The 17,915-nt window shown below is 44.3% G+C and overlaps 1 protein-coding gene and 1 long non-coding RNA gene across 2 annotated transcripts in view; one reads left to right on the top strand and one right to left on the bottom strand.

Annotated features, from left to right (window-relative positions):
• Positions 1–224: 224 nt before the first annotated feature.
• On the bottom strand, positions 225–11,948 carry SIRT4 (sirtuin 4). Its single transcript, XM_073673424.1, has 4 exons — positions 11,896–11,948; positions 8,674–9,203; positions 7,385–7,679; positions 225–2,851 (listed from the first exon to the last, which is right to left on the bottom strand). The coding sequence occupies exons 2-4, from the start codon at positions 9,168–9,170 to the stop codon at positions 2,672–2,674; spliced, it is 972 nt and encodes a 323-aa protein (XP_073529525.1). The 5' UTR covers positions 9,171–9,203; positions 11,896–11,948; the 3' UTR covers positions 225–2,671.
• Positions 11,696–17,915, top strand: part of LOC141258429 (uncharacterized) — a 47,073-nt gene continuing 40,853 nt past the window's right edge. Inside the window, exon 1 of the long non-coding RNA XR_012318323.1 lies at positions 11,696–11,841. This is a non-coding gene — a long non-coding RNA (uncharacterized lncRNA). The remainder of the gene's footprint in view (positions 11,842–17,915) is intronic.

Genomic DNA, 17,915 nt, shown 5'->3' with positions numbered 1-17,915 from the left:
ACAGCTTACTACATTATATTTATACAATGTGTGCACAATTCTTAGGGAATATTTTTAGGCCAAATTCACACAACAGTATTTTCAGTCTGAGTTCTGTCCGTGAAAAAGCTGACAGCACATGGACAGTACTATGACCAACGTTATTCAATGGGGCAGTGCAGATGAGCCGCATGCCCTAATGTCTTCCATGTGTCAGATGAAACTCGCCTATTGATGTCTGAGTGGGCAAAAGAAAAAACCTCCACCATACAAACCTCCATTTAGCAATCTTTTTTTTTTACGAATACACTAATTTTTTTACATAGGAAATTGTATTTAGACTTGTACATTTTTAGGCTGTGTGCCCACGTAGCATTTTTCAAGCGTATATGCTGCGGAATTTCCGCAGCGTAAACGCTTGAAAAACGCATGTATATCCGCACCCCATGGCCCCCAATGGGATTCCGCAAGTTCTATGCACATGCTGCGGATTTTTCAGCAGCGTTTATGCCGCTTTCAAAAATCCGCAGCATGTCATTTAATTTTGCGTTTCCGCAAGCGGAATTGCCTTTGTCCAATGCATAAAAAACGCAAGGCAATTCCGCATGTGGAAACGCGTGATAAACGCGCGAAAAATGCGCGATAAACGCGTGCGGAATTCCGCATGCGTTTTTCCGGGAGAGGACTTGCATTTATGCAGCAGAAATTTTCTGCTTCATAAATGCAACGTGGGCACATAGCCTTAATAGCTGCTGTATAAAAAAAAGTAAGAAAAAAAATTTTTGGGATGAAACTGCCCGCACGATTAGCACATCAATGGGACCCCCGCACCACTGGTATAGATGAGAATAGCGCGCCTCTTGAGAGTCTTGCGAAATGCGCGTCGAGGCGCGCTATTCTCATCTATACCAGTGGTGCGGGGGTCCCATTGATGTGCTAATCGTGCGGGCACTGAAGCTGGTGAGTTCCATATATGAGGCTGTTCCGATTTGTGTGGGATGGGCTGGGCTGCGTATGGGACTGTTTGCATTTTTCATCTAATCTGTCACTATCTGTATAGCACTTCGGATGTATGTCCTCATACCCACCCCTAACTCATGTATGTAGTAACTCATCTATATATAGCCCGGCTGTTGCATCCTCCGTGGGACTCCCTGACACCTGGCACTACGCACCTTATTTCCCCTTATTGTGATTTATATGAAATGATTTTGTATGTGCTATTTTGTAAATCTTATTAGATTAAGAAATTGGCAGACTCAATGGATTACTATTGAAGAGAAGGGTGGATATTGATATTTTTTATGTAAATATTAGAAATTTATGTCCGTACATTTTGAGTTGTTTGGTTATTATTCTCATTTTAACAGATGAAAATAAACTTAGATGGAAAATTTAAATTTTTATCTTTTTGTTGCATAATAATTCTGCACACTAATAGTTGCCCAATAATTATGCACACTTAGATATTCTCCTACGAAAGACAAAACCTCATGTTCACTTCCTTAGGGTATGTGCACATGTTAATTATTTGCAGCAGAAATTTCTGCATCTCTTGGCAGGAAAAATGCTGCTTAAAAAGGTATGTTTTTGCAGCATTTTTGACATGTGTTGTTCCAGATTTTTCCCCATTCATTAGTATGGGTGAAATCTGCAGGATAAAAAACTCAAAGAATTGACATGATGCAAAGTAAAATCTGCTTCAAATTTGCAAGGAAAAAATAAGCAACGTGTGCATGAGACTTCAGGATTCTCATTCACTTTGCTGGTACTAGGAAATACTTCAGGTTTTGTAATAAATATGCGCAGAAAAAATATGCAACAAAACTGCAACGTGTGCACAGACCCTTATTCAGGTTTATTAACCTTTTGGATTGACCGAAAGAACTGTAGTTGTTCAATAATAAAATTAATCTTCAAAATACAAATTGCCTGATAATTCTGCACACAGTGTACATTGGACTCAACATTGACACAGTGACCCATTAGCTCTTAAAGGGATCATCCATGATTTTCAGAAAATGTGGCCTGGAATAGAGAATGGTAAAGAAATAAGCATTACTTATCCCTCAATTGCGCAGCTGTAACTATGGTGGTCTGAGAAGTGGTGTTTGCATGTTTGACTTGTGACTTCTGATTCTAGTGATTTGCTGTAGAGTTCAGAAGAATGATGGGAAATCATTAATTCTTGTACTACCGGGCACCAAGAGTGACAATATTGGAGTGTTAAGGTATATCATTCCCTAGGGCAGATTTTCTAAAATCATGGAAATCCTCCTCTACAGGTAGCTGCAGGTAGTTCGTAAACCATCTTAAAGGGATTATATAAATCACTATGATCCACAGCTAGAATCCTCACTGTTCAAGAGAAAGGGGTTCTTATGTCCCTTGTTAAAAATAGAGAAGCAGTAGCCCATGTGCAAAGCTGATCCATTCATTATCTATGAAAATCCTAAAGATACATGAGTGCTTTCAATTTTCTCTCAATCAGTCCCATAAATTCAAATAAGGGACACAAGATCCCCATTCTACTCATTTCTAGTGGTTCCAGCACTGGGAACCCCAAGCAATCAAATATTAATCTTTCCTGAAGATACATGATGGGTTTTAATTATGGGACAACTTGTTTACATTTTGAACTTAACAACATGATGATAAAAATTGGAAATGCACTAAGATCTCTTAACACCATTCAACCCTCAATTTCTTGCTGCTGTGGATCTATTGTCATTATCCTTGGTAAAACAGCTCCGCAACGAGCGTTAACTTTAAGCAAGGCCAGGCGATCCGCTCTAGTGTCTCCAATATTAAGTATAGCAATAGGAATGCTCTTTTCTTTGGCTTTTATTGCAAACCGGTATCCAGAATAAACCTGAAAAAATGCAAAAATTAGATACGAGAGTTAATACATTATGTCTCAGCTCAATGATATTTAAATAATTTATCGCTGTTTTTTTGGGGGTTCAGATTTGAAGACCCTTATTTTTGAAGGCAGAAAGTCACAATTTACAAAATGTTCATGGGAACCAGAAGAGGATATATTCAGTCTGTTGTCTGTTAGCTGATATTCACATTTCATCACAAGAGCTGTAGGCATAATTAGTTATCAATTAACAGCCTGTAAAAGGAATACCTGCATGCTAAGGCCTAAACATGCCAGAAGGTGGATGCACTCTGTGTCATTGTGCAGAAACCTCATATAAAAAAGCGTGTATAAAGTGTAGGTCACGCCCCATTTTAGCGTACACTACAAGCCATTAGTTACTGCTCTTTGCTAAGGAAAAAGAATGTTAGCAGGAAACTGCAGCAGACAAAGTAGAATGGGTTGTAGTTACTTCATTTAGGCAACTGCAATATATAGATATAGCCCTGATTAACATGACATTTTTCACCTGCTAGTCATTAAAGGGACATACGTCTAGTGCTATTTGCAACGATGCAGTACCCACTTTTATAAAATTTCTACTTATTTTCTCGTTTTTATATGAAGAAGCTTTTTGTCATAAAATATTTGACATTAACTCAGCATAATGTTCAAGATGTGCAAATAAGGTCTCATTTGTCCACTTGCAGGAAAGTTGGCCCCAAATTGAGCAAAATACTTAAAATAACAAACTCAGCAGATGCTAACCCACAGCTCCAGTGCTTTAGCAGCAGCAATGGCGTCACATCAACAGCATGCGTCACTGCTCTAGCCAGTCACTGAGCTCAGTGGCTGTGCAGAGGTTGACAGTATGTGCCGCTGAGCTCAGTGAATAGCTACAGGGGAGATGTGCGCTTTTGATGTGATGTCATGTTGCAGCCAAAACACTGGGACTGGAGCAGAGTTGGGGCGCCGATACTGGATGTAGGGAGAGTCAGTACCTGCTGAGGTTGTTATTTTAAGTATTTTACACAGTTTGAGGCTCACTTTCCTGAAAGTTGGCAACACTATTAAAGCTCTATACATCTGGAGCCTTACTGCACTGTTGGGATTACCTGTCAGATTCCATATGAATCCAGTAGAAGATAAAATAAAATCTTGTGGAAGCATTTGATCATATACAGCCACAATTGTGAAACGCACGTTGGGTGGACAATCTATGAGACACTACCCCAGGGGTGGATTAAGAGTAGCAAGGGCCCCGGGCAGTTTAGAAGGCGCCCCCCCCCCCCCCCCACACCACACACACACCCACCCACCCCTGATGTATCACATGTCACATGATCCCCTGTGATACATCATGTGATAGTTCATGTGAAATTTGGCACAATATTAATTATAATAATTTTTTTTAGGCTGTGTGCCCACTATGCGTTTTTTAAGCAATTCCGCCGCAGAAACGCTTAAAAAACGCTTGGTAGAAGGTCTGCCATGTTCCCCAATGATAATCCGCATGTGCTGTGCACATGCTGCAGAAATTTCCGCTGCGGATTATCATTGCGGAAAAATCCGCAGCATTACCAATTATTTTGCGGAAGCTCGGCGTTTTCGCCACCATTGACTTGCATTGGAACGCATGTAATCCGCATCACTGCATCTGTACATGCGGATTCCATGCGTTTCAATGTGCAGATGGTACCCGGGTTTGGAGAAGAGGAGACTCTCCTCCGGACCCGGGTACCATAGTACCTGTAAAAAAAAAAAATAAAATAAAAAATAAATATTATACTTACCTTCTGATGGCCCCCGGTGTCTTTATCCGATGCGTCCTGGCTTGCTGGCAGCTCACGATGGTCTGAAAAGGACCTGCCGTGACGTCATTTAGTCATGTGACGGGTCACGCGACCGCTGACGTTGGCAGGCCATCAGAAGTAAGTATATATTTATTTTTTACCATTCTATTACGGTCACACTATATAAATCCATGCCGGTTGCATGGATTTATATAGTGTGACCAAGTTGTCAAGCACTTTCCAAATGATGCTAAAATCGCTTGGAAAAAAGCTTGATAACCCGCATGCGGAATTGCATGTGAAGAACGCTTCACATCCGAATGTCCCTGGCAGGAAAAACGCATGTAAAACCCGCATGCGTTTTTTCTGCCAGGGAGATGCAGAAACGCTCCAAAAAAATCCGGAGCATTTCTGCATCGTGGGCACATAGCCTTACATTAATTGTATGACTCAATATTGAGCACACGTAGCCATCTAAACACGGCGGGAGGCCGCACGTAGCCATCTAAACACGGCGGGAGGCCACACGTAGCCATCTATACACAGCGGGAGGCCGCACTTAGCCATCTATACACAGCGGGAGGCCTCACGTAGCCATCTATACACAGCGGGAGGCCGCACGTAGCCATCTATATACAGCGGGAGGCCGCACGTAGCCATCTATATACAGCGGGAGGCCGCACGTAGCCATCTATATACAGCGGGAGGCCGCACGTAGCCATCTATGCACACCAGGAGGCCGCACGGCGCCATCTATACACAGCGGGAGGACGCAAGGCGCCATCTATACACAGCGGGAGGCCGCACGGCGCCATCTATACACAGCAGGAGGCCGCACGGAGCCATCTATACACAGCAGGAGGCCGCACGGCGCCATCTATGCACAGCAGGAGGCCGCCCGGCGCCATCTATACACAGCAGGAGGCCGTACGGCGCCACCTATACACAGCAGGAAGCCACACGGCGCCATCTATACACAGCAGGAGGCCGCACGGCGCCATCTATACACAGCGGGAGGCCACACGGCGCCATCTATACACAGCGGGAGGCCACACGGCGCCATCTATACACAGCGGGAGGCCGCATGTAGCCATCTATACACAGCAGGAGGCGCACAGCGCCATCTATACACAGCAGGAGGCCGCACAGCGCCATCTATACACAGCGGGAGGCCGCACGGCGCCCCCCCAGAGACAGCGGGAGGTCGCACGCAGTCACGCACACACAAACGTATACAGACATATGCATACACACATAAACACATTTGAAACACAAAAATACGTATAAACAGACATCACACAATGATATCTGCCTGCACACACACAATCACACACTCACTCTCACACATACACACTCTCTCACATACACACTCTCTCACACACACACTCTCTCACACACACACTCACACACAGACTCACCATCCCCCGGCTCGGCTCTAGTCCTCTCCGGTGCAGCACTGCAGGCCGGGCGCGCACTGCGTGACGTCACAGCTAGGAGACACGGCCACGCACAGGGCCGTGTCTCCTAGCAGTGACGCGGCCGGGCCAGCACAGGGAAGTTAACTGCTGCAGTGCTGGCCCGGCCGGAGAAGAAGCAGCGTCCGTGTGCCGCTGCTGGAGGAGCGGTCCGGGGGCTCCCCCGCCACTGTCTGCCAGTATGTGCCGCGGTGCCGCACATATAATGAGGGCAATCTGGCCATAGGCACCCCGGAGCCCCAGGCCCCCTGGAGGCCCGAGGCCCCGGGCGCTAGCCCGGATTGCCCTCATTATAATCCGCCTATGCACTGCCCTAATGCTTTCTTACGCACTTATGGAATCCGTGTCTTACCACGGGTGATCTTTTTTGTCCACAGTGACCTTTATTCTTCACATTTACACCCTGTGAGGCATTACCATAATTTTTGACATTGCTGTCCTTACTTTTTTCTTTGATTCCTCTGTCTTATATTATCTATTTCACCCACCATTTTTCTCATGTGTCTGTGTATTTTGGCATTCTTCTATACATTTATAATGGCATTTAATAAACGTTATGTGCATGCTTTATGATCATCTGTATCCAGCATATTTTCTTCTTGGTTTATCATAGTAACACTTTGCCTCCACACATGCACTGGTCATAGGGTCTCAAACCAAAAACTGTTGTGTCTGATTAAGCTTTCAGGGGACTCACTCTTCTTAAATGAGTTTTCCCGCAAACAAAGTACATTTTAATCAATAGATCTTGGAATAAAAATAAGTTCCAACTGGATGTATTAAAATTTTTTTTCCTGTGCTGAGATAATCTTATAAATGTGCCCCTGCTGTGTACTGTGTAATGGCTGTGTCTGACCGTACAGGAACATGGTCTGATCATACCACAGCTCCTGGGCAGCGGAGGAAGCAAAAGAGTATACAGACAGGGCAGCATGGGGATTACGGCTGATTCTTTTTATGAGGTAAAACATTTCACTGCCCATATTTAAACAATGTTTTACCTGAAAGAAAAAATCTGCTCCAATCCCGTGCTCTCCTGTCTGTATACTCTCTTTTGCGTCCTCCAGTGACCAGGAGATGTGTCTCTCAGAGAAAAGAAAACGACCTTGCTAGTATCACCTAAAGGACGTAGTGAAATATTCTTTTCTTTTCGGTGAGAGTCAATTTGCCCTGATACTCGAATAAAAGCTCCAATGGCGACATTAACAACTAAAACCCCCAAAAAATATCACCACTAACAAACTATGTTTGTCATAGGGCAAACAGATGCTCACCTCAAGTGATGATCCAACAATGAGCATTGCATCCGCTTCACCTAAACACTCAAACAGAGAGTCCACCAGTTCTCGGTTTACGACGTCGCCAAAAAGAGTCACGTGTGGTTTTAGCGCACCTCCACATTTATCACAAGATGGCACACGGAAGTATGATACTTGCTCATCTGTTAGGAACACGTCGCCATCTGGTGCCACTCCATATGCGTGCTCATTCCAAGATGGATTCAAAGCTATAAGCTTTTCTTGAAGATCAGATCTCTTGATGACTGTGTGACAGCAGAGGCAAATCACCCTGTACAGGGAATTCACAGTGAGAATTGATATTTCCTTAAAGAGTATAGTATAAGTGACACCAGAAACAGGATGTGCATAAAAGGGAAAACATGAGGGATATACCGTATTTTTCAGACTATAAGACGCAACGGACCATAAGACGCACCCCAAATTTTGGGGTGGAAAATAGGAAAAAAAATATTTTTTATAAGATAGGGTCCGTCTTATAGTCTGATTAGGTATCTTACCTGGGGGGTGGTGGAGCAGGATCGCAGGTCCCTCCGTTCCCTGCCTCAGGAACCCGGCAGCAACAGAAGAGGTGAGATGCCGGTGTCTGGTTGGGGCCTGTGGACTGGCCTGCCCTGGGGCCTGTGGACTGGCCTGGGGCCTGTGGACTGGACTGGCCTGTGGACTGGCCTGGGAACAGGGGCCTGGACCTGTGAGCGGCGTCCGGCGGTGAAGCAGAGGAGCCGGGGCCTCTGCCGGGCTGTGAGTGGTTTCCGGCGATGCAGCAGAGCAGCGTGTGCGGTTTCCAGCGGCCGGAGGTTGTGATCTACAGGAAAATGGCCGCCGGAGCTCCGGGTCCGCGCATGCGCCGGCGGCCATTTTCCCGTGGATTATGACCTTGGGAAGATGGCCGTGGCCACCAGAAGCCGCACACGCTGCTCTGCCGCACCGCCGGACACCGCTTACAGCCCGGCAGAGGCCCCGGCTCCTCTGCCTCACCGCCGGACGCCACTGACAGCCCGGCACAAGCCCCGGCTCCTCAGCTTCACCACCCGACACCAGCACAGATACAGGCCCCGGCTCCAGCCGCATCTCACCTCTGCCGCCGCCGGAGAACCCTGCAATCCCCACTCCACCACCACCGGTAAAGTACCATTCGGACCATAAGACGCACCCCTCATTTTCCTTCCAAATTTTGGGGGAAAAAAGTGCGTCTTATGGTCGGAAAAATACGGTGATGTGAATATGGCCAAATAAGTGCAAAATGAAGAAACACAAACACCTACCTATGAGTACAGCCATGCAACTCAGTCATGCGACGCTGTCCGGCCTTAGTATGTAGGGCATCTACATTTTGTGTCACTAACCAGTGCAGCTTCCCAGTATTCTCCCAGTTAGCCAGGGCTCTGTGTGCCAAATTGGGTTGACGTGAAGAAAATTGTGGCCACGCAGTAAAGTTCCGAGCCCAGTACCGTTTGCGTGCTGCCTGACTCCCAACAAAGTCTGAATGCCGTATGGGTCTCCGATCAGTCCGGGCATATAGACCTACACCCTGTGAGCGATAATCTGGGATTCCTGACTCTGTAGAGATCCCAGCACCTGTCATGACAAACAGTCGCTGGGAACGAAGTATAAAATCCTGGAGATTCTGAACAGCATTTGGATCTGTCGGTGGGCAGGTTGGCACATATTCTGACACATTAAAATGGGAGCTGTGTCTGATCAAACTTAGGTTTTGTATTCGATGTACAGGGCAACATTTTGAAACACAGAGCCACATCATTAAGTATCTTCTATAAATCCAGACCCTGTATATCTGCAAGGAAAGAAGAGCATCCATTAAAGCATGTGGGCAGCTAGAATCCTAGTTTCTGTGTAGTGAAAGATGGCTGGAAAAGTTTAGATTTTAAGCTCCACAGTATTCATTTAGATATGAATGTATTGCTGTAGAGTCATACAGTACTGGATTAGTGCATAAATAGTATATAAAGTAGCCAGTTAGTAAGACAGTGTCATAAAGTGCCCACATAATGACAAATACAAGTGCTTCTCACTAAATTAGAATATCATCAAAAAGTTAATTTATTTCAGTTCTTCGATAGAAAAGGTGAAACTCATATTATATAGAGTTATTACAGAGTGATCTATTTCAAGTGTTTATTTCTGTTAATGTTGATTATGGCTTACAGCCAATGAAAACACAAGTCATTATCTCAGTAAATTAAAATATTTTATAACAGCTTGAAAAATGTTTTTAAAATCCGAAATGTTGGCCTACTGAAATGTATGTTCAATAAATGCACTCAATACTTTGTGGAGGCTCCCTTTGCATCATTTACTGCATCAATGCGGCGTGGCATGGAGGCGATCAGCCTGTGGCACTGCTGAGGTGTTATGGAAGCCCAGGTTGCTTTGATAGCAGCCTTCAGCTCGTCTGCATTGTTGGGTCTGGTGTCTCTCATCCTCCTCTTGACAATACCCCATAGATTCTCTATGGGGTAAAGGTCAGGCGAGTTTGCGGCCAATCAAGCACATGATACTGTTGTTTTTAAACCAGGTATTGGTACTTTTGGCAGTGTGGACAGGTGCCAAGTCCTGCTGGAGAATGAAATTTCCATCTCCAAAAAGAAGGTCGGCAGAAGGAAGCATGAAGTGCTCTAAAATTTCCTGGTAGACGGCTGCGCTGACTTTGGTCTTGATAAAACACAGTGGACCTACACCAGCAGATGACATGGCTCCCCAAACCATCACTGATTGTGGAAACTTCACACTAGACCTCAAGCAGCTTGGATTGTGGCCTCTCCACTCTTCCTCCAGACTCTGGGACCTTGATTTCCAAATGAAATGCAAAACTTACTTTCATCTGAAAACAACACCTTGGACCACTGAGCAACAGTCCAGGTCTTTTTCTCCTTGGCACAGGTAAGACGCTTCTGGCGTTGTCCATTGGTCATGAGTGGCTTGACACAAGGAATGCGACACTTGTAACCCATGTCCTGGATACGTCTGTGTGTGGTGGCTCTTGAAGCAATGACTTCAGCAGCAGTCCACTCCTTGTGAATCTCCTCCAAATGTTTGAATGGCCTTTTCTTAACAATAGTTTCAAGGCTGCGGTTATCCCGGTTGCTTGTGAACCGTTTTCTACCACACTTTTTCCTTCCACTCAACTTTCCATTAATATGCTTGGATACAGCACTGTGTGAACAGCCAGCTTCTTTAGCAATGACCTTTCATGGCTTACCCTCCTTGTGGGGTGTGTCAATAACAGCCTTCTGGACAACTGTCAAGTTAGCAGTCTTTCCCATGATTGTGGAGCCTACTGAAACAGACTAAGGGACCTTTCTAAATGCTTAGGAAGCCTTTGCAGGTGTTTTTTGTTAATTATTCTAATTTACTGAGATAATGACTTTTGTGTTTTCATTGGCTGTAAGTCATAATCATCAACATTAACAGAAATAAACAATTGAAATAGATCACTCTGTTTGTAATGACTCTATATAATATATGAGTTTCACTTTTTATGTTGAAGAACTGAAATAAATTAACTTTTTGATCATCTAATTTAGTGAGAAGCACTTGTAGTACTCACAACACATATATCCATATTGCACTCACATGGACCCCGATGAAACCCGCTGGTCTTCATGAGGGGGAATGCTGGAGTGCAAATAAAGAGTGGAGTAAGATTTGTGGCAGAATAAATTAGATGCGCGGGGGTCGCTATGACCCGTCACTCCATAGCTCCGCCTACTTTGTCAGGGTTGGGCAAAACTGGTGTGAAAATGACAAAAGTCACAACATTTTGGTGCAGTCTCGTGGCGAGCAAAAATGTTGTGACTTTTTGAAGCTTTTTACACCAGAATTTTGCTGTAAAAGTTTTGATGAATCCATAATGTCATTGCACTATTTCATCTCAGTTGGAACTTTTTTCCCCATTTTAAGGCAAAATGAATGGGGTCATTAAAGACTACAACTCGTCCTGAAACAAAAAAAACGAGTCCTCATACAGATATGAAAATTATAAGAAAAAAAAAAGTTATGGCTCCTAGAAGCAAAAATAAAAGAAAACTGGCTGGCCAAAAGTCTTTATAAAAAAATTGATAGTAACAATAATAGTAGCAGTTGTAATATTAATAAAAATAATAGTAATAAAATAATTATAAAAAATATAATAGTAGCAATAATAATACTAGTAAAAACAATAATATCAGTAATAATAAAAATAATAATAGGAGGTATTAATAAATAAATAAAAAAATAATATGGGGAAATTCTTCGGCTTATCAGTTCTGGAGGGTGAGGGAACATGGAAGCCACGCATGCGCAGCACTGACTATGTGCGACACCACAGAGAAATGGACCTTCGTGATTCCGGAAGTTATATAAGCGGCTGCACTCTAGTAACCGCTATACACAGCCGGCCTGCAGAGCCGCGGTGTCTGAGAACGCCAGACGTAAGTATCAGTACAGTACAGCACAGCGCGCCATGTTCCCCACTTCACACTCACCCAGTGCCTGCCGCCAGCCACTAGGAGCGCTAGAACTTCCCACAGTGCTTTGCACAGATGAGAGGGACTTCCGGTATAGTATATAGTCACGGTTGAGCCTAGAATGTATGGGCTCGTTCCAGGTCCTGACTGCAGCCCATATATTCTAGCTGGCTCACTAGTGAAGACACTAGGATCTATGGGCTCCTGTCAGATATATATTATTGGAGGCAGCAGAATGTATGGGCTCCTGTCAGGTATATATTATTGGAGGCAGCAGAATGTATGGGCTTCTGTCAGGTATATATTATTGGAGGCAGCAGAATCCATGGGCTCCTGTCAGGTATATATTATTGGAGGCAGGAGAATGTATGGGCTCCTGTCAGATATATATTATTGGAGGCAGGAGAATGTATGGGCTCCTGTCAGCTATATATTATTGGAGGCAGCAGAATCTATGGGCTCCTTCCAGGTATATATTATTGGAGGCAGCAGAATGTATGGACTCCTGTCAGGTATATATTATTGGAGGCAGGAGAATGTATGGGCTCCTGTCAGGTATATATTATTGGAGGCAGCAGAATGTATGGGCTCCTGTCAGGTATATATTATTGGAGGCAGCAGAATGTGTGGGCTCCTGTCAGATATATATTATTGGAGGCAGCAGAATGTATGGGCTCCTGTCAAGTATATATTATTGGAGGCAGGAGAATTTATGGGCTCCTGTCAGGTATATATTATTGGAGGCAGCAGAATCCATGGGCTCCTGTCAGGTATATATTATTGGAGGCAGGAGAATGTATGGACTCCTGTCAAGTATATATTATTGGAGGCAGCAGAATGTGTGGGCTCCTGTCAGGTATATATTATTGGAGGCAGCAGAATCCATGGGCTCCTGTCAGGTATATATTATTGGAGGCAGCAGAATCCATGGGCTCCTGTCAGGTATATATTATTGGAGGTAGGAGAATGTATGGGCTCCTACCAGGTATATATTATTGGAGGCAGCAGAATGTATGGGCTCCTGTCAGGTATATATTATTGGAGGCAGCAGAATGTATGGGCTCCTGTCAGGTATATATTATTGGAGGCAGTAGAATGTATGGGCTCCTGTCAGGTATATATTATTGGAGGTAGGAGAATGTATGGGCTCCTACCAGGTATATATTATTGGAGGCAGGAGAATGTGTGGGCTCCTACCAGGTATATATTATTGGAGGCAGCAGAATGTATGGGCTCCTGTCAGGTATATATTATTGGAGGCAGCAGAATGTATGGGCTCCTGTAGGGTATATATTATTGGAGGCAGGAGAATGTGTGGGCTCCTACCAGGTATATATTATTGGAGGCAGCAGAATGTATGGGCTCCTGTCAGGTATATATTATTGGAGGCAGCAGAATGTATGGGCTCCTGTCAGGTATATATTATTGGAGGCGGGAGAATGTATGGGCTCCTGTTAGGTATATATTATTGGAGGTAGGAGAATGTATGGGCTCCTGTCAGCTATATATTATTGGAGGCAGGAGAATGTATGGACTCCTGTCAGGTATATATTATTGGAGGCAGGAGAATGTATGGACTCCTGTCAGGTATATATTATTGGAGGCAGCAGAATGTGTGGGCTCCTGTCAGATATATATTATTGGAGGCAGCAGAATGTATGGGCTCCTGTCAGGTATATATTATTGGAGGCAGGAGAATGTATGGGCTCCTGTCAGGTATATATTATTGGAGGCAGCAGAATCCATGGGCTTCTGTCAGGTATATATTATTGGAGGCAGTAGAATGTATGGGCTCCTGTCAGGTATATATTATTGGAGGTAGGAGAATGTATGGGCTCCTGTCAGGTATATATTATTGGAGGCAGCAGAATGTATGGGCTCCTGTCAGGTATATATTATTGGAGGCAGCAGAATGTATGGGCTCCTGTCAGGTATATATTATTGGAGGCAGCAGAATGTATGGGCTCCTGTCAGGTATATATTATTGGAGGCAGCAGAATGTATGGGCTCCTGTCAGGTATATATTATTGGAGGCAGCAGAATGTATGGGCTCCTGTCAGGTATATATTATTGGAGGCAGCAGAATGTATGGGCTCCTGTCAGGTATATATTATTGGAGGCAGCAGAATGTATGGGCTCCTGTCAGGTATATATTATTGGAGGCAGCAGAATGTATGGGCTCCTGTCAGGTATATATTATTGGAGGCAGCAGAATGTATGGGCTCCTGTCAGGTATATATTATTGGAGGCAGCAGAATGTATGGGCTCCTGTCAGGTATATATTATTGGAGGCAGCAGAATGTGTGGGCTCCTGTCAGGTATATATTATTGGAGGCAGCAGAATGTGTGGGCTCCTGTCAGGTATATATTATTGGAGGCAGCAGAATGTGTGGGCTCCTGTCAGGTATATATTATTGGAGGCAGCAGAATCTATGGGCTCCTGTCAGGTATATATTATTGGAGGCAGCAGAATCTATGGGCTCCTGTCAGGTATATATTAGGTATATATTATTGGAGGCAGCAGAATGTATGGGCTCCTGTTAGGTATATATTATTGGAGGCAGCAGAATCTATGGGCTCCTGTCAGGTATATATTATTGGAGGCAGCAGAATCTATGGGCTCCTGTCAGGTATATATTATTGGAGGCAGCAGAATGTATGGGCTCCTGTCAGGTATATATTATTGGAGGCAGCAGAATGTATGGGCTCCTGTCAGGTATATATTATTGGAGGCAGCAGAATGTATGGGCTCCTGTCAGGTATATATTATTGGAGGCAGCAGAATGTATGGGCTCCTGTCAGGTATATATTATTGGAGGCAGCAGAATGTATGGGCTCCTGTCAGGTATATATTATTGGAGGCAGCAGAATGTATGGGCTCCTGTCAGGTATATATTATTGGAGGCAGCAGAATGTATGGGCTCCTGTCAGGTATATATTATTGGAGGCAGCAGAATGTATGGGCTCCTGTCAGGTATATATTATTGGAGGCAGCAGAATGTATGGGCTCCTGTCAGGTATATATTATTGGAGGCAGCAGAATGTGTGGGCTCCTGTCAGGTATATATTATTGGAGGCAGCAGAATCTATGGGCTCCTGTCAGGTATATATTATTCGAGGCAGCAGAATCTATGGGCTCCTGTCAGGTATATATTATTGGAGGCAGCAGAATCTATGGGCTCCTGTCAGGTATATATTAGGTATATATTATTGGAGGCAGCAGAATGTATGGGCTCCTGTTAGGTATATATTATTGGAGGCAGCAGAATCTATGGGCTCCTGTCAGGTATATATTATTGGAGGCAGCAGAATCTATGGGCTCCTGTCAGGTATATATTATTGGAGGCAGCAGAATCTATGGGCTCCTGTCAGGTATATATTATTAGAGGCAGCAGAATCTATGGGCTCCTGTCAGGTATATATTATTGGAGGCAGCAGAATGTATGGGCTCCTGTCAGGTATATATTAGGTATATATTATTGGAGGCAGCAGAATGTATGGGCTCCTGTTAGGTATATATTATTGGAGGCAGCAGAATCTATGGGCTCCTGTCAGGTATATATTATTGGAGGCAGGAGAATCTATGGGCTCCTGTCAGGTATATATTATTAGAGGCAGCAGAATCTATGGGCTCCTGTCAGGTATATATTATTGGAGGCAGGAGAATCTATGGGCTCCTGTCAGGTATATATTATTGGAGGTAGGAGAATGTATGGGCTCCTGTCAGGTATATATTATTGGAGTCAGCAGAATGTATGGGCTCCTGTCAGGTATATATTATTGGAGGCAGGAGAATGTATGGGCTCCTTCCAGGTATATATTATTCGAGGCAGCAGAATCTATGGGCTCCTGTCAGGTATATATTATTGGTGGCAGCAGAATCTATGGGCTCCTGTCAGGTATATATTATTGGAGGCAGCAGAATCTATGGGCTCCTGTCAGGTATATATTAGGTATATATTATTGGAGGCAGCAGAATGTATGGGCTCCTGTTAGGTATATATTATTGGAGGCAGCAGAATCTATGGGCTCCTGTCAGGTATATATTATTGGAGGCAGCAGAATCTATGGGCTCCTGTCAGGTATATATTATTGGAGGCAGCAGAATCTATGGGCTCCTGTCAGGTATATATTATTAGAGGCAGCAGAATCTATGGGCTCCTGTCAGGTATATATTATTGGAGGCAGCAGAATGTATGGGCTCCTGTCAGGTATATATTAGGTATATATTATTGGAGGCAGCAGAATGTATGGGCTCCTGTTAGGTATATATTATTGGAGGCAGCAGAATCTATGGGCTCCTGTCAGGTATATATTATTGGAGGCAGGAGAATCTATGGGCTCCTGTCAGGTATATATTATTAGAGGCAGCAGAATCTATGGGCTCCTGTCAGGTATATATTATTGGAGGCAGGAGAATCTATGGGCTCCTGTCAGGTATATATTATTGGAGGTAGGAGAATGTATGGGCTCCTGTCAGGTATATATTATTGGAGTCAGCAGAATGTATGGGCTCCTGTCAGGTATATATTATTGGAGGCAGGAGAATGTATGGGCTCCTTCCAGGTATATATTATTCGAGGCAGCAGAATCTATGGGCTCCTGTCAGGTATATATTATTGGTGGCAGCAGAATCTATGGGCTCCTGTCAGGTATATATTATTGGAGGCAGCGGAATGTATGGGCTCCTGTCAGGTATATATTATTGGAGGCAGGAGAATATATGGGCTCCTGTCAGGTATGTATTATTGGAGGCAGCAGAATGTATGGGCTCCTGTCAGGTATATATTATAGGAGGCAGCAGACTGTATGGGCTCCTGTCAGGTATATATTATTGGAGCCAGCAAAATCTATGGGCTCCTGTCAGGTATATATTATTGGAGGCAGCAGAATGTATGGGCTCCTGTCAGGTATATATTATTGGTGGCAGCAGAATCTATGGGCTCCTGTCAGGTATATATTATTGGAGGCAGCAGAATGTATGGGCTCCTGTCAGGTATATATTATTGGAGGCAGCAGAATGTATGGGCTCCTGTCAGGTATATATTATTGGAGGCAGGAGAATGTATGGGCTCCTGTCAGGTATATATTATTGGAGGCAGGAGAATGTATGGGCTCCTGTCAGGTATATATTATTGGAGGCTGCAGAATGTGTGGGCTCCTGTCAGGTATATATTATTGGAGGTAGGAGAATGTATGGGCTCCTGTCAGGTATATATTATTGGAGGCAGGAGAATGTATGGGCTCCTGTCAGGTATATATTATTGGAGGCAGGAGATTGTGTGGGCTCCTGTCAGGTATATATTATTGGAGGAAGGAGAATCTATGGGCTCCTGTCAGGTATATATTATTGGAGGCAGGAGAATGTATGGGCTCCTGTCAGGTATATATTATTGGAGGCAGGAGAATGTATGGGCTCCTGCTAGGTATATATTATTGAAGCCAGCAGAATCTATGATCATTTTCCAGGTATATGTTAGTGAAGCTAGCAGAATGTAGCCTACAATGTATGGACTCCTTCCAGTTCTTGACTGCTGCCCATACATTCTAGCCGTTTCACTGTAAAAGACACTATAATGTAAGGGCTCCTGGTGGTATATAATAGTGAAGTCATCACAATATATTGGCTCCTGCCAGGTATACAATAGAACATCAGAATCAGGGGCGTAATGTATCCGGTGGATAAGGGGCTCGCCGGCGCCAGCTCCTATTTCAGCTGAATGTGTGTCCTTGGGCACACATTCAGCTGAAGTGTATTGCAGCGCAAAAACTTGCCAGATTCGTGCTCCACAATACATGCTGCTGGCCAATCAGAGGCGGCCGGGGGCGCATGGCGGTGACGTTATGCGCTCCTGTCAAAATCAACCAAAATCAGCTGCCAGCTTCAGATGTGGACGCCGCACAGCATGGTGAGTGCTAGGAAGGTGAGTAGGAGCGTTTGTTTTTTTCTGTGTATTGAGCAACAGCGGGGCCATATATCAGGATGGGGGACATATACGTGGATGAGGCCCAGGATAAGGGCCATATACCAGGATGGG

This window comes from Phyllobates terribilis, unplaced genomic scaffold, assembly GCF_046119375.1.
Source record: "Phyllobates terribilis strain yellow unplaced genomic scaffold, ASM4611937v1 Scaffold_1__5_contigs__length_1240528914, whole genome shotgun sequence".
NCBI lineage: Eukaryota > Metazoa > Chordata > Amphibia > Anura > Dendrobatidae > Phyllobates > Phyllobates terribilis.
The sequence above is the reverse complement of the archived record's forward strand: the minus strand, read 5'-3'. Positions and strand labels throughout refer to the sequence as shown.

What these genes read in the sequence shown, in the direction of transcription:
- SIRT4 (XM_073673424.1), bottom strand. Translation starts at nt 9,170, where the DNA reads ATGATGTGGCTCTGTGTTTCAAAATGTTGCCCTGTACATCGAATACAA. An exon ending in TTGCATGGCTGTACTCATAG is followed by an intron (nt 7,680 to 8,673) that starts GTAGGTGTTTGT and finishes TTCCCTGTACAG; the next exon opens with GGTGATTTGCCTCTGCTGTC. An exon ending in TTGTTGGATCATCACTTGAG is followed by an intron (nt 2,852 to 7,384) that starts GTGAGCATCTGT and finishes GCATTTTTTCAG; the next exon opens with GTTTATTCTGGATACCGGTT.